At 42.7% G+C, this 15,475-nt stretch overlaps 1 protein-coding gene across 4 annotated transcripts in view; it reads right to left on the bottom strand.

Annotated features, from left to right (window-relative positions):
* prkcaa (protein kinase C, alpha, a) overlaps nt 1-15,475 on the bottom strand; it is a 137,428-nt gene that overhangs the window by 74,036 nt on the left and 47,917 nt on the right. For all 4 annotated transcript variants that reach the window (XM_076728461.1, XM_076728462.1, XM_076728463.1 and 1 more), the window contains exon 3: nt 14,121-14,203. In XM_076728461.1, the coding sequence (XP_076584576.1) occupies nt 14,121-14,203 (83 nt within the window). The remainder of the gene's footprint in view (nt 1-14,120; nt 14,204-15,475) is intronic.

Below are 15,475 nucleotides of genomic sequence, written 5' to 3'. Positions count from 1 at the left end.
GAGAGAGAGAGAGAGAGAGAGAGAGAGAGAGAGAGAGAGAGAGAGAGAGAGAGAGAGAAAAATGAGGCGCACTGATGGTCATTTTATCTGTCATGGCTTTCATTCACTTATCTATTTGACCCATCTGTTCCCTACAGAACTGTGAAAAAGATTGTTACATTGAGCGATTTCCTTAACATCGGGCGACAGACAGATTCTCTCTTTCCCCTCTTATATTCACTCCCTCACCTAATATTCATATCCCTCCTTTACTCATCATCCCTCACCGTGAGGTGACATTTGAAATGGAGGTGGCAGAAGGCTACTCCCTGTACTGGTTTTTGAGTCACCCTCTGTTGTGGTTCATCTGTGCCTGTGTGTAGAGACTATGCACTGCTATACACACAGGCACAGGCTAGCCAGTCCCTGTTTGACAACCTCCTCAACCAACGGCTGCAGCTACAGGTATTACTGTGAATATATCATAAGTATTAGCTATGTGTTGACTGACAGGGATAATTGGCATTTAGAAGTGGGTCATATGATTTCTGATAAGACTACTGACTGTGTGCTTTGGAAAGCCAGGAGACTAAGGGCTGTTTAAGGTAATATTTTTACTACTATGCATAAAGTCTACAGTTAAACACATGCTGATACTACTAAAAATATGTTTAATCAAACATTTTGTCGTCTTTTAATTCGCATCGAAAGCAATTACTTAAAGGCTTTTTTGAAATTTCAACAGCGCTACCTGTGTTACACATTTACTACTATGCACAGCTACTGTTACTTATTTTCAATGAGTCCTTGTCAAAGCCTCTTCACAGAGGACTAATGACGATGACCCTGACAATGTGCTGAACCAAGCAAAGCAGTCCGTTTCACCGTGACATCTAATTCTGTCACTGTTATTACATTGTAGCCCTTCAACTTTTAATTATATTTTACATCATACGTAATCACCTTTCTGTCCTCCCATCAAACTCTATTGTATTAGAAAAACTGGGCCGCTCATGCATCACAGCCGCTCATGGCTGGACACAGATAGATGTGTTCGTTGAAAATGCTAAAAGCACCGTGGTATAGATTGTAACATAAAGATGAAATGACTCAATCAACAGCAGCTAGCCATCACTTTATTCGCTCAAACACAAAAGTTGCTGCTGGCTACTTTCTGGCGACTATCCTCGGCCTGCAGCTCCAGGAGCTGTGGTTACTAAGGTGAGGAGAAGCTTTGAAGAGAACAAAATGGAGCTATCATTTATCCATACATGAGGTGTTAGGCTAGACAAGGTTGCTATTTTTAGAGTATAAATCACCACCCTGATTCCTCTTGGCCTTTCACTAAGCTGCTGAGTGCTGAGAGGGAGGGCAGGTTGCCACCACAGCTCACAGGGGGTTTTCCTTACCGTGTGGTATCTGTTAACACATCTGTCTCTTAGCCGAGCTACAGATAATAGCTGACACTTTCAACTGCTGTAAGGGCCCAGCAGTGTGACTGACTTTGTATAAATGAATGCATATATCACAGTGGTGCTTTAGTGGTACCATGACCTTGGGAGCTCTTGTTTCCGGATTTTTATTGACGAGCTTGAATAATAATTAAGCCAGTTGTGCAGCTCACAAGCTTGGCTATTAAACATTCAACATGCCTGATAAATCCTGCCAAAAAAAAGTTGCATCATTAAATTATTGGGACTCATCATGCAGGTTTTTGTTTGTTTCTGACCTTAACACCTCAAGAAGGTTTTTATCAAGGCATCCAAAGTGGTGTACATCAGGGGTCTACGCTGGGTCCACATCTACTCAATCTCCACATGCTGCTCCTGGGCTAAGTTGAGACCCCACACATGCATACCAATGCTAGCAACATTTACATCGCATTCCTTAAATACTGGCTTTCAGGCAACTCTCTGTTTGCAGTTTTTTTTGTTTTAGAGGCCTGAAAGTGAAGAAGCTTCTTGCAGCTGAATCCAGACTGAGGTGTTTCTCTTCATCTTGCCATTCAACAAGAAAGAATGAGCCATTTAACATCAAAGCATTGAAAAACTCAAACGTTGCTGTACAAAAGTGAACCAAAGAAACCCAGAATGTGGCCCCCATTTCTTAATAACAGGCATGCTAAACTCCTGGTGGCACAAGCGGGCCTTTATGAACTACCTGCTGCAAATCAGCAATAGCTGTGACCAAATACAGACACACTCTTACTTAACACATTAAAATGTGACCATACAGCAGGAACAATCCTCTGAGTGTGTTTTGAATTTGTGAATTGTGCTCCAAATTCATCAGCTGGCAGCAAGTCAGGCTGTTTCAGTCAACAGCGAGAGCATTTGAAATGTTCAGTTGTTGCAGTGAATGCTGTTCACTCAAGAGGTGAAAAAGCTTCACAATAACCAAACGTTCAATTCAAGAGGACACACAGTATTACTACCGTTTCAATGGCATGGTTTCTTTAAATGGAACATTTAGAGAAAACACAGCATGAGACAGACTGATATCAGTTTACAACTCTGAGATCTAAAAGCCATTCGAACAAACCCTCCTGCTTGCCTTTCCACAGCTGGAGAAAACTGAGCTCTCAGTTAATACAGGACCAACACATAGACGCCACAGAGATGGGTTCATTTGCGGATGCTGGTTCATTAGCATAGCATCCAAAAGGTCAGGAGAGGACAACGGGGTCTGTCACAGCTGTGACATCAGCTTGAAGATGACTGCGCTGTTTACTGCCTTCCATGCCAACCTTTTCTCCAGCAGGGTAACAGGTAGAAAAAAAAAGGGGGGGGGAGGGGGGGGCTGAAAGAAGCAGACCCACTGGTTCCTTCGGTCCTGTTGCAAATGCTAGAAGGCAGAATAAATTGGCTTATCAGACACAGGCCATCTGTCAGGTGCTTAATAATTAAAAGAACTTCACAAGATGTGTTTCAAAAAGTTATCTAATAGCCAAAGTCTTGGCAGAGTTTTTTTTTTTTTTTTTTTTTTTTTCTCTGCACTGTAATAAGCCAGCTGACAGGGACAGTGGCTTGGCTGTTAAACTCTGTTTCTGTGGTCTTTGCTGTGTTATGGATAGCAGAAAACTCCAAAAAAGACAGCTTTTGTCCATGCAATCAATTTAGTGCCTGCAGCTGTGTGTGTGTGTGTGTGTGTGTGTGTGTGTGTGTGTGTGTGTGTGTGTCTGTGTCTGTGTGTCTGTGTATTTAGCAATTTCGTCATGGACTGGAGGAAAAAATACTTCGGCTTCTTTAGCCTTGTTGTTTAACACTGGCAAACATCAGGAAGTCCAGGAATTCAGCACACACACACTGTAGTGCCTAGTGTGAAAAGAAGTTTGTGTGCAAAGCTTAACAAGGAAAACGAGGAAGAAGAAAAGATTCTTATATCTATATTTAATAGAGACAACCTACAGAGGACTGAGGGAGAACACGTTTGTTTCAGGAGACACTTTGTTGAAAACAGTGGCTCATGGACAGAAATGTGAGAAAGTCCAAAGTCTGCTGCACTTTAGGGAAAACCATCTAAGTGCACTTTTGCTCCAGATGCTGTGATGCACAAAAGTGACATTTTGTTTCATTTCAGTTTTTAGCTCTGCCAGGCCTCCAGATAACCTTGTATACTACTGGACCAATCAGTCCAATACATTTTGCGCACATTTTTCACTGTATGCTCAAGGCCCTCTCGTGGTTGCGATGATTCACAGTTTTTGAAAAGCATATTTAACCGACTGCTCCGTGATCAACAACTGCTTCAGTTTGAAATCCTGCTTCCACTAGTGACAAGGTGCAAACGTCAGCGTCAGCGTCACGCTCGCATGATAACAACGATAACATTCAGGCGACACTGAGGTGACTCTCTTTATTGTTTCCGTCTTCTCTGTGCAATTCAGACATGGATGTATGAGACCTGAAAGCACTGAGCAGCAAAGGAGCAGCCAAACTTTCTGTGCAGTGTGCACGGAGCTCGTGTTTGATTGAATCTGAATCAGCTTTTGCATGTGCAATAAAGTAAAATTTTTCTCTGTTCAGAAGGTCACCATCATCATAAAAGTGGAGGAGCAGTTGGTGAAAAAAGCCCAAAAGCAGCAAGAGGATAAGAACATGAAAGAGGAAGAGGAGGAAAATAAGAAGAGGAGGAAGGAAGATAAAGAAAAGATGGAAATTGAGGACAAAGAAAGAATGTGAAGAAAAGACAATGGAGAAAGAGAAGTTTAAGAAAGAGAGTGAAGAAAAGGTGAAGAACAGCAGAACAGCCTTCCTCCTGAAACCCCACCCCCGGCTCCTACCCCCTACCTATCTTACGTAACCCCCCGTTTTGGCAGCAGAGACTTTTGGGTGTAATGATCTGTTGTCCATACATTTTTGGCCATGTTGGGTGTTTAATGACACGAGCCTGCACTAATTTATGCATGATGATGATTGGTCCTCACAGAGTGACCTACCCCAAATCAAATAAAATTAAGGCCAAATTAAGACTCTGATCTGTGAGCTTGTCAATTCAACGGTCCTAAATACAAAGAAAAGGCAGGATTACTCTGAGGAATTAAAGACTGAAGAAATACACAGTAGTGCTGTGAAAAGGGCTGAGATGGATGAACTCCTGAACACAAAATATTTCAGAATATGGTGGACAGATTGCCACAACTACACTGCCAATTTCTGCACACTGTCACACTCATCAGAGGATAAACCCTTGTTTACGTTACACTGTGACAATAACTACTTTACGGTTTCTAATCAACTCTTGTTTACTCGGTAAGTGCTCTGTATTTTTTATTTTTTTGCCTTGCCTGTTGCAATGTAAACCTGTAGTTATTTACCTTCGATGAATAACAAACACAAGTACAGAGAACTCTGTCCAAGTCTCTTGAGACACAGAGGGAGAGGGAGAGAGGCAGGCTGACCTATCTGTAACTTGCATCGTTCTATTTCTGGGGTTTAGCTTCAGACCCACTGCTGGTTCAGCTTCAGGCCTCACTGTTACGTGCAAGGTCAAGTTTAGACTTCAAACCCTCTCGAGCTTCTATTTCAAGTGTTTTTGTGCGCACCGACATGCAGGACAGTTATAGCACATCTGCCTGACAGGATCTTAAAAAAAACATGGCACTTCATGGCACTGTACGGTGTGCTTTGAGAAGTGAGACACGCAGGCTAAAACACGCAAAAGCAATGGATGCTAAAGACTGAGTACTGATCTCACATGTTGTGGAGATGTTTTGCAGCACACTGGCAGGCACTGGTGAGGACAAACTCTCGTCCTACACTGTGAAACCGGGTTGATTCAGAGTTAAGGCAGTTCCAACTCTCCCATGCGCGGGTCATTAACAATACTTAGCATCAGTGGAGCAAGACTAGCTCCTAGATATTTGCTGTAAACAAACCTCAGAGGGGCTGGTGGGATGTGTTTGTGTGTGTGTACTTTGGGCATTAATTTATATGAAACCTCAGTGAACTAGAAGTTTCTAAGTGTTTGTGTGTATATGCAAGTGTGTATTTGTCATATAGTGCATAAAAAAATTGTATGTGCAAGTTTATTTATTTATTTATTTATTTTTCCTGTGAGTGTGTGTGAGGTCAAGGAGGCAGGAAATGTGAAAAGTTGTGGTTCCCATCACACTGAACAAAGACTGTTTCGCCTTTAGAAGTCAGACAGCAGGCTTCTGGTGTCTCCAGTACACAGTTTGTTACAGTAATCATCTGTGATGTGAAGATTTCTTGATGAATTGTCCTACTTCACTTGTGTGTCATGTCCAAAAACCTTCAAACAGGCTAGGCTACCTAAAGGTGGTGCGACGAATTGGCTGTTAAGTCCTTGCTTTCGATTGTGCATTACAGGTGGCATTGCAGAGCAATATTAACTACAACGAAGTTCTTCTCGTCAATGAAACACCAGCAGAGGTGGACAGTGCTGTGCTGTGCAGCTTCTGGCTGTTCAAACTGTAATAACACTGTCAAACAGGGCATTGTGTGTCTCTGTCCCAGTCCAGTGTTCTTTGAATTCCCACTGTGCAGTAATCAAACTTGCACTCAACTGGAAACAGCTCTATTGACGGACAAGCTGTGGTTGCAATGCCTTTTAGCTGAGAAACTGTACCTCTGGCTCTTCTGGTTGAAAGCTCTACAAAGATTCCCTTTCATTCTGAGGCGTCTGAAACTGGCAAATGACCCAGCTGCAGAGCCATCAGACAGGCTTTCAAACAGCCTCTTAGGCACAGACCCAAACCTCACACAGTACATCAATATATTGGACACAAAAACTCAGACTTTTTTCCAGTTCAAATCATCAGATCTTTACACTTTGTGCGAGTACAGCACAGACACCAGCTACCTTTGCCACACAAAAACAGAAAATCGACAAGTGGCAGCATATGGCAGGGGCTGGTCGTTACAGCTATTAGTCATTTCTTTCAATGAAGAAACTTAATTTTCTTGAGAGAGCTGTGTTCCTAATGTATTTTTAGCTTCTGTGCACATCTTAGGTAGTGCATTACTCTCCAGAATAAACCTAGCTGCTGCTGCTATACATGAAGCTATTTTTTATGAGAAACTTGCCCCAGTGATGATCGAGGAACAGAATTACACTGTTTGTATGTGTGCTTAACAAGTACCCTTTCAGAAAAAATGACAAGCTTGTCCAAATTTTACGGTGTCCATGTACATCAAACAGGGCTGCAAGTAGGTGAAATTTACACTTAAATTACAGCATGCTTTTACTCCAGCAAATAAAAAGACATGAATAGAGATAGCGTGACTCAAGAAGTCTTAAAGCTGCTTTTAATAACTGCTGTCTGTTTTTGTATGTTTAGCTGCATGTACACTATGCGTGAAAGGACAGTGTAGGTGTGGTGCGCAATAAATAGAGTCTGCGATCAAATATTTTTTCAAGAACTGCCTCAGTGCTGAAAGGTCATGCAGATGACAAGGCAGGAGAATTTCTCACTAAAGCTGAGTTGAGGCCATGGAGGTTTACGCTGCAGTGGCGGCAATTTAATACTTCTGTAATTGGAAATGTTTCACTCACCCTCTGTCCTCCACTACAACCAACACACACACACACACACACACACACACACACACACACACACACACACACACACACACTTGAGAGCATGTAATCACTTTCACCATTCTGCATTGTGTTCCCCCTGGAAAGCTTTGATCAAACCTCTTCTCAGACGAGCACGTCATAGACCATTAGCAAGAGAGAATCAAGATCTGTTAGTGTTCATTAGTGTTCATCATTATCCAGTGCATATAAATACCATCGGCAGGCAGCCAAGGGGTCTCTATCGACTATACGTCAGCACTGATAGCCACTGGAAACAATGACACATTTCTGAAGAAAAGTGACAAACCATTATTTCTTATTTCCTTCGAAGGCTCGATTTTCCCTCTTCACGTTATACTGAAATGTATAAAGTGAAACCATTAATTTCACAAACTGCACTTTCATGACGAAGTGAATTAAGAGTGTACTCTTTATTCTGATGCCAATTTGTCATAGTACCAGCATTGCAGAAATGCCCAGTTTGTCTGGGATGATGTCCAAGTTTTACTGCCTCTGGACAAAGAAGCATCTTTCCAAGAAGTGTCACATCAACTGTTGCATATACTGGTCCATATGGGAAGAAACACGATATTTAACATGTTCTTTTCCTGATGCTCCCCTCATATCCCTCTTACTGCTGGGCAACCATTTACTGCATACACTGATGAGATTCAAAGAGGCTCGATGAGGCTGGATGCCAGTAGCTCGTATCATTTGAGTGTTTACCAACATCTACAGGCCCAGTCAATGCTAATGATAATGTGACATCTATTATACAAATCACCGTATTAGAAGGTGACTCTCATCAACCAAATCGAAGCGAATTAATCTGCTGACATGAATCGTGTCTTAGCAGCAGTGGCCTCATAATCAAATGAAAATAAAAGTACTGTTGACCAGGTAACATCATTAGAAATCGATCTGTTATCATTTTTGTTCCGGCATGTAGGGAAACTTCTGCACAAAGATTATTTTTGACACACACACAAACACAGTCACACACTCAACCTGCTCTATAACAACAGCAACCAGCACTGGCTTTGATTCCCACATCTTCCACCGAGGCTTATGTATAGACACTATATATAAGTCAGTGCAGAAATGCCTTAAGCCTGCATTCTTTCTAAGTGCCAGCAGCTCCACTGGTTGCAAAAAAGAAGTCAGGTTGTATGTAAGCTTATGAGAAAATGACACTGCTTTTCACTTGATTGACTTCCTCAGGAAACAGTTAACAAGTTTATGGCCTCAACAGCTAGCTGCAAGTCTTCTTCAAAACAGCATGATGTTCATTTTGCAAATTATGGTCTCACAGGCGTAGCCATGCATATCCATGGCAGCTCTACCCTCTTGTGCAAATATGCTCCCTTCTGGCTTATGGCAATGGCCATAATGCAAAACCGAGGCTTCAACACGGTAATCGACAAACAGATGGGTGACGTCAGGGCAGCCTCATCCACTTTCTTTGTATATGGTCTATGGGCTTATGTGCAAATTTTTTTTTTTCTTTCTTTATCTCAAATAAAAGGCAGCGGGTATTAGGGTTCAAACAATTATTATAACATCATGCTGCATCACAAGAGTAGTAACTTTTACACTGCCTTAATGAATATCTACTGAGAGACGGTTCAAGAGACCTATTAAGATCCATTATCCGACTCCACAAACACTTCTCAGGCAGATTAATAACTGCTCACGTTCTTATGTTTGTCGGTCATAGAGCATGGGAACTCAAAACAACATCTATTCACATCTGCCTGTGTGTTGTGTGTTGAGTCTATATTGTGACTTGCATCATGTTATCGACACATATCATCAACAAGGTTTAGAGAATGCCTCTGTAAGCCCACACGTTGTTTACATTAGCCTGTGTCCCCTCACGAGACTTATTTCGTCCAGGGTCCAAGATGAGAGAGTTTATGAGTCCCTATCAGACTACAAGGCATAAGCAACAAACATCCAACTATGATTCATGGTCAACATTTTGAGATAATGTACCAGGAAATGCATTAAAATGTATTACCAAAAGCACGCAGTATAGAAGGAAAGACCCACTCTGGGACAATCATTTTTCGTAAATTACTAATTCTCCATATTGCTGCAGACACAGATCTGTACTTTTTGACTAAAAATGCTTAACTATCCATCATAGACTAAAGAAATCCTGAGTCAAAGCAAAATGATCATCCAATAGATCTAGTTTCAGAGCAATTATCAGGGGGATTTTTCAAACACGGTACGGTGCATTACAGCACACAGATCAAATACTGCACAGGACTTGACATTTATGCAGCGCTTCATGTTATCATAACTGTTTTATTATCTGGAAATAATACCTCCTTTGCATTTCCCTCTCGTCCCACTTCTTCTCTATCCTAAACTCCCCCCCTCTTGTTTGGCCTCCAGTCTATCGGCATCTTGTAATAAGAGTAATGGCTCCCTTTCCTTTACGCCTTCTTCCTTGATTTCTCGTTCAACACGCTGTCTGAGCAACGGGGGTTAATATCAGTGAACAGAGAATGACATCACAGCAACATTTCCAGACAAATCATACATGCGGTGGCTCGTCTACGACAATGAAAGCAACTTGGCGCAAGAGGCCAAACTTCATTAGACACTCTATATGAGTACAGTACATTCTGTTATTCCCTGCAGAAGGACATGAGGAGCTGTTATGCGTCTCCTCTCATGTGCACGTTCTGCCAGGCTGCAGCTCTAATCCTGTCTGTCACCTCTCACTGTGGTATTTTATTTGCACGCTTGTGTATTTGCACGCATGTTTGTGTCCACGATGATCTCATTTTGCTAATTCACACTCACACACCGAAATAAAATCAATGCACCAAGCACAAATACGCAGCATCAAGTTTCTTTGTGATCACGTTTCCTTGGGAGCAGTGTCTGTGGCGAGGCTTGCATAGGGGCGTGGGCAAAAAGCATGTGCTGGGATTCGACGCAGTGAGGGGCGGGAGGCTGACTTATGCACACACCTTTACACCACAGCATACGCAGCTAGATTTACACACTGACTATTATTACTCTGTAAGAGCGGTAGACCATTCTATACTCTAAAATTAACAAAAATAATAACTATCTGCGTTTACATGTTTAGAAACTGGACAGCTGTCAGAGGCATGGTTTGCAACAAAAGTGGTCTGCACAGACATTGCTTTATCTTAAGTCAAACATGGAGCTAAAAAAAATGGAATGTGGGGAAAAAAAGGGAGAAAATGTTTAAAAGTCCAAAACATTTCTTTTAGAAGTCTAAATATACACAACGATATCATATCTAGAACCCACTACTGCTATTTGTTAAATACCTGAGTGGAACTCTTTCTCAGGAACTCTGCCGCTTTGAATATGTGTTTGAGTGAATCCCCTTTTATTCATTTCTTTGCGCCAGTGGCTTCCTGAAAAGTGAAATGGTGAACACCACGAGGAGGTCTTTATAGACAGCTTCTGGGCCAGAACAGGTCGCCAAAAAGAGATGGCCAACACCCTCGCTCGAAGGAAATGGACTTAAAATACAGATGAAAGGCTCCATTGCCCATGACAGCCCATGGTGCCCATGGCACTGATGATGTAATTTAGGTCCACTCCAGTTTAATCTTGTTTTCAATTCCCAAGCAGAGTCCTTGTTATGTGTCCCAAGCCTCATCACCAGAACACCTACTTTTCCCAGAGCTGCTGGAGTCTGCCAAACCATCTCCTCCCTGTGTGCTCTTAAATATTAGATCACACCTGCCTACAGCAACACTCATTAATATTACAAATGAGATTTCGCTCAGATTATCTATTTACACCTTATGGCTGCATACCTTTAAGTGAGTGATTTAGAGGCTGAGTAATCGATATCATTTTACTGGAGTATTTTCTGGGTGTCTGAGCTCTGCCAGGCTGCCATGTCACCCTGCGGTCAGTTCTGTCTGTTTCCAGGCAGAGGAGACAGAAAGGGCACTCTGCTTCTGCTTAACTCTGTTTCTCTGTCACAGCTATCTGTGCACTGAACAGCCCTGAGCAGCGAGGGGTGATTGTATACTGAATAACGTGTGTGTGTGTGTGTGTAGGCAGAGGGGAAATCAGTGCAAAAAGACTTGCAGATTGCTCCAGGTCATTTGTGCAGCCCTGGTTAAGTGGACATCAATGATGCAGCAGCCACACGCCCACGTAAACGCAAGCACATCAGACCTCTCAGTTTCATCTGCTGAGCACCTGTAGTGAAACGGGAAGCTCTTGCATTATTGATGTTCGTGTCCTGTAAAGCACCAAACTTACTCGATCTGCTGGCAACACTACAGCCGGCAGCCAAACGAAAACATTTTGTTCAAAGAAGTGCTTTAATCAGGCTTATTGATGCTAGCATGGGATGTGCTTACGAGTGAAACAATTACAGATGACCACAAATGATCACCTAAAGGCCAAATTTTGACTACGGTGGTTACAGGGTTAAACTAACGTAATTTCACATGCAATTTAATTTACACTGATTATTTGGTAATTGTTGTAAAAGTCTTAAGATATTTAGTCATTTAGTTTCAATTGAAAATAAGTCATTATGGTGTCCAGAGGCATAAACCAAAATGAGTTGGACAAGACGTTTGCCTGCTCCTCATGAATACAAAGACACTGCAGACGACTCGCTGTAATCACATAGGTTTGCATTTACTCATTTTTACCTTCATTTCTTTTCCAGTTTGCATGACAACTTCACGATTTTAATTTCTCCTGAGAAGCAGAAGTCTCGTGGTTTGAGGAACAAGCCTGTGACAAGACAGACACCCACTCCAATCCCTGTGACACTGCGAGACCCTCCTCAAAGATTGCTCCATTGAGCTGAACCTCAAACTGCACCACTGAATGAGCTCTGACGAGCTGCACAGAGCGATTCTGTTCGTATCTGCAGCCTTTATCTGTACGCTTTATCTTTATCTGCTGCTGAGAGGAAGGATGTATGCATCATCATCTTGTCGCACCAAACCGAAGTTAGTCGCTCATGATGTCTTTGCTCCTGAAAATATCTGCTGTCTCTTGTTGTAAATCTGAGTGCGCACTATGTTTTATCCAGCAGAAGAGTTATAAAACACAGACATGAGTCATAAAATGCCAGTAGCCTAGACACTGCAGATCTTCAGGATATTTGCTGGCCATGGGAGTTATTGCCTTCCTGGACTGCACGCCCTGGAGGCAGCAAGCCTTGTAATATGTGTGGTTGCTCCTGGCAACAGTGCTGCCAAATTCAAAGAAATCTATATTAAAAGGGAGCATCAAATATTTTGATTTTTTTTTAAAAGACATTTGGTTTCTGGTGGCCATGTGGTGTCATAAAACTGCACAGTCTCTGCATGAACAAAAGGCTGGGAATAATAACTCTGGTTCTCTGAGTGACGTCGGCTCTAGTCGGATCAGATTTCTACACGTTAGCTCCTCCTCTGTGAGGCACTGTTAGTGTATTAGATAAACATATACAGCATGTAACTCATTATCCTTACATCTAAGTGTGGCAATGACAAATAACATTGAAATGAAAGGATAAACAAGATCTGCTCGACCACAGCAAAAATGAACACGAGTTGTGGGTTATGAGAGCTCTGACAGGAAACTGATGTTTGGCTTTTAAAACACCATTAACAAAGAAACTTCAGAAAAGTAGAACTTTGCAGTGTTTAAATAAGAAACTTTTTAATGTGTCAAACAGATGTCAAAGGTCATTAAAAGTCAGCCGTCTTGCTAACAATGAACCTGATGTTCCTGCTCTACTCTGAACCTCAGTGCCAGCTCAAATCAGGAATCCCCCGGCTCAGACTATTTTCTGCTGTTACGGCGTCCGTGTCATCCACGGCGTGCTCTATTTAAAGAGTTTGGGTTGATGATCTTGAATGACACAGTGACATATCTCCAGTTACAGAGGCCGGGCTGTGCTGCTGCAACACTGAGGGGCTAAGCATGCCCGGCAGGCCAGCAGGCATGTAAATGGAGTTTCACACTTACAGTAGCGAGCAGGTAAGAAGTGGCCGATGGCATATGTTCGGTTATAGCAGCCGGCGAGGAGGCAAACGGGAGATCTCATCAAATATCGGCATACAGAGAGCTGATTAAACTACCAATAAAACTGATGTACAAAATACATGAAATGCTTCAAGATGAGATAATTCAAAAAGAGCATTTCCACCGTGTGCTCAGTAAACTTGGACGACTGTTCTATCCTTGTTTTTCTGTGTGTGTGTGTGTGTGTGTGTGTGTGTGTGTGTGTGTGATCATTAATTCAGACAGTTGCAGGCAACCAGCTGTTAGTACTGTGTGTCCCTCTTGGCCAAGGCGGATGCAGGTGTGTCGGTTTTGGCCACCACTCCTACACTTCCCATCTGTCTCTGGGCCAGAGCAGGTCATTTCTAATGACACTGTAATCTGCCAATCGGCTTTTGTGTGAACTTACTCCACCTGAATGATTCAGAATTATTATTTGGACTTACGCTATGAGCTCCATGACTCTTCAGAGCTTAGTTTTGAGGCAGAAATGTACATTATTAAAAGGAGAGAATAATATAGTATTAGTTCTTCTTGCGGGGTTGGAAACAGTGACTCACTAAGTGGAATATTTAAATCACCTCCTAAAGGTGCCGCACAGTGACTTGAGTGGAACATTAACATTGAATGAACTGTGTTAGCCACCTGCTGCTGCTGTGATTCAAACATGAGTCGACTGAATTTAACTTCTGAATGTGCTTCTTTGAATAGATATGAGCAGAGTAAAAGATTAGGGCTCTTCTCTTGAGCTCTACTAAAACAAGGATGCTAATCTTGTAGTATCAATGCACACAATATGTTTTTCTTTCTCTGTGTAAGTCAATTTGCTGTGATCAATATTTAGCTTGTCATCAATACCCCAAGAAAGATTTTATCATTTCAACCGGTTCAAACTGGACCTGATGTAATATGCACTTTCCAGCTCTAGGTGCTTCGACAGTGGTGCTACAGTGCCCATAATGTGTGGATACATGGCAGCTCTGCAGTGCGCATGTTCTTCAGCGTAATGACAAGAAAGACACCGGCTCACCGGCAAGCACACGAGAGCCAACACTGGCTGGGCTTTGGTCACTTACGTCTGTGTCGGGCCCCTTATCAGCCCCTGGGCAGGAGAACGTGACAAATTCATGGCACCTCTTGTGGACAACAAAACAGCAGACTGCAGGGGAAGAAAAAAGGAGAGATTGTTAAGAGAGAGAGATTCAGCAAGAAAGAAATATACAAACAGATGGAGAACACAAAAGGAGGGAAAGAGCGAGATGCTTAAAACACAGTGCATCATTGCTGACTGATACGTGCACGGACAGCAGAACGAAACCAGGATCTGATAGCACAGAGAGGGACTGAAAAACCACTGATGTCTGGGTGAGGCTCCTGACCATGTGTCCAGATGGCCAGTCCTGCCTGCAGGCTGACTGCTCTTACTGCACGGTACAGTGCCACCTCCTCACTGACATGGCAGGAGCTAAAGCAAACAGCACACACACATGCACACTCCCACTTCTGCATGCACATGAAGTACTTTCAAATGCAGACAAACACACAAACTGACACCATCACTAAACATGTATTCACATATCCAGGCCTCCACACTGCCAGAGCACAGAGTGTCACTCTCATGGTCTGAGTGCAGGGTCACAGAGTGCACGGTAGTCTGCAGCCACGCAAGCAGCCGACTCAAAGTGGGAGAAGGCGCCTGTTACTGGCTCTCAAACGTCTGACACCAAGGCGAGACAGGGTGAGGGGGGCTAATTGTGTGAGCTGGCCTGTATAAATAACAAAAAGTGTACATTCTCACTGTTCTGTCTCTGCATGTTCACGCCATTTCTCCGTCATAAATGTGTCTAATCAAGTGTTATTTCTGCCACTCTTTCCTTCTGATAGACAAGGGCGACCATTCCCTTTCTTCTTAAGGCTTAATGTTTCATCTTGCCGGATGAGATGAAAGCATCTGAATTGGCGGTTTTCAATAGTCTTCTCTTAGCACCGAGTAACCCTGAGTCGACTCCATTAGTGGTTTGCAGTGCATCAGTGATGTGATGCATTTCCAGAGACCTTTTTGCTTGATTTTCAGTTTTACAGTCTCACTGATGTGGTGCAAAGTAATGTGAAATGTCTCGCTCGTATACATGCATCCACCTACAGATCACCTCTCGTCTTTCCACTGCCTCCCTCTCACACAGCTCCACCCAAACACAAATAGCTGAGAACTTTACATGAGCTCTGACGGCCATCGTGGCTGAGTAGACAGCCTCTCACAGAAATCCAAACTTCATCAACAGAAAATCCCCACCCCTAAAAAAATAAAAAAAGTCACATGAACCCCATAAATTGACATGACAGGTGATGCATAAAGACGCACGGCAGCAGTGACAAATGAATGTCGCTGAAATGTAACGTATCTGACATTGTTTTTCACTGTTAGCAGCAG

Source organism: Chaetodon auriga, chromosome 4 (genome assembly GCF_051107435.1).
Source record: "Chaetodon auriga isolate fChaAug3 chromosome 4, fChaAug3.hap1, whole genome shotgun sequence".
Taxonomy (NCBI): domain Eukaryota; kingdom Metazoa; phylum Chordata; class Actinopteri; order Chaetodontiformes; family Chaetodontidae; genus Chaetodon; species Chaetodon auriga.
This window is presented reverse-complemented; position numbering and strand designations above follow the sequence as displayed.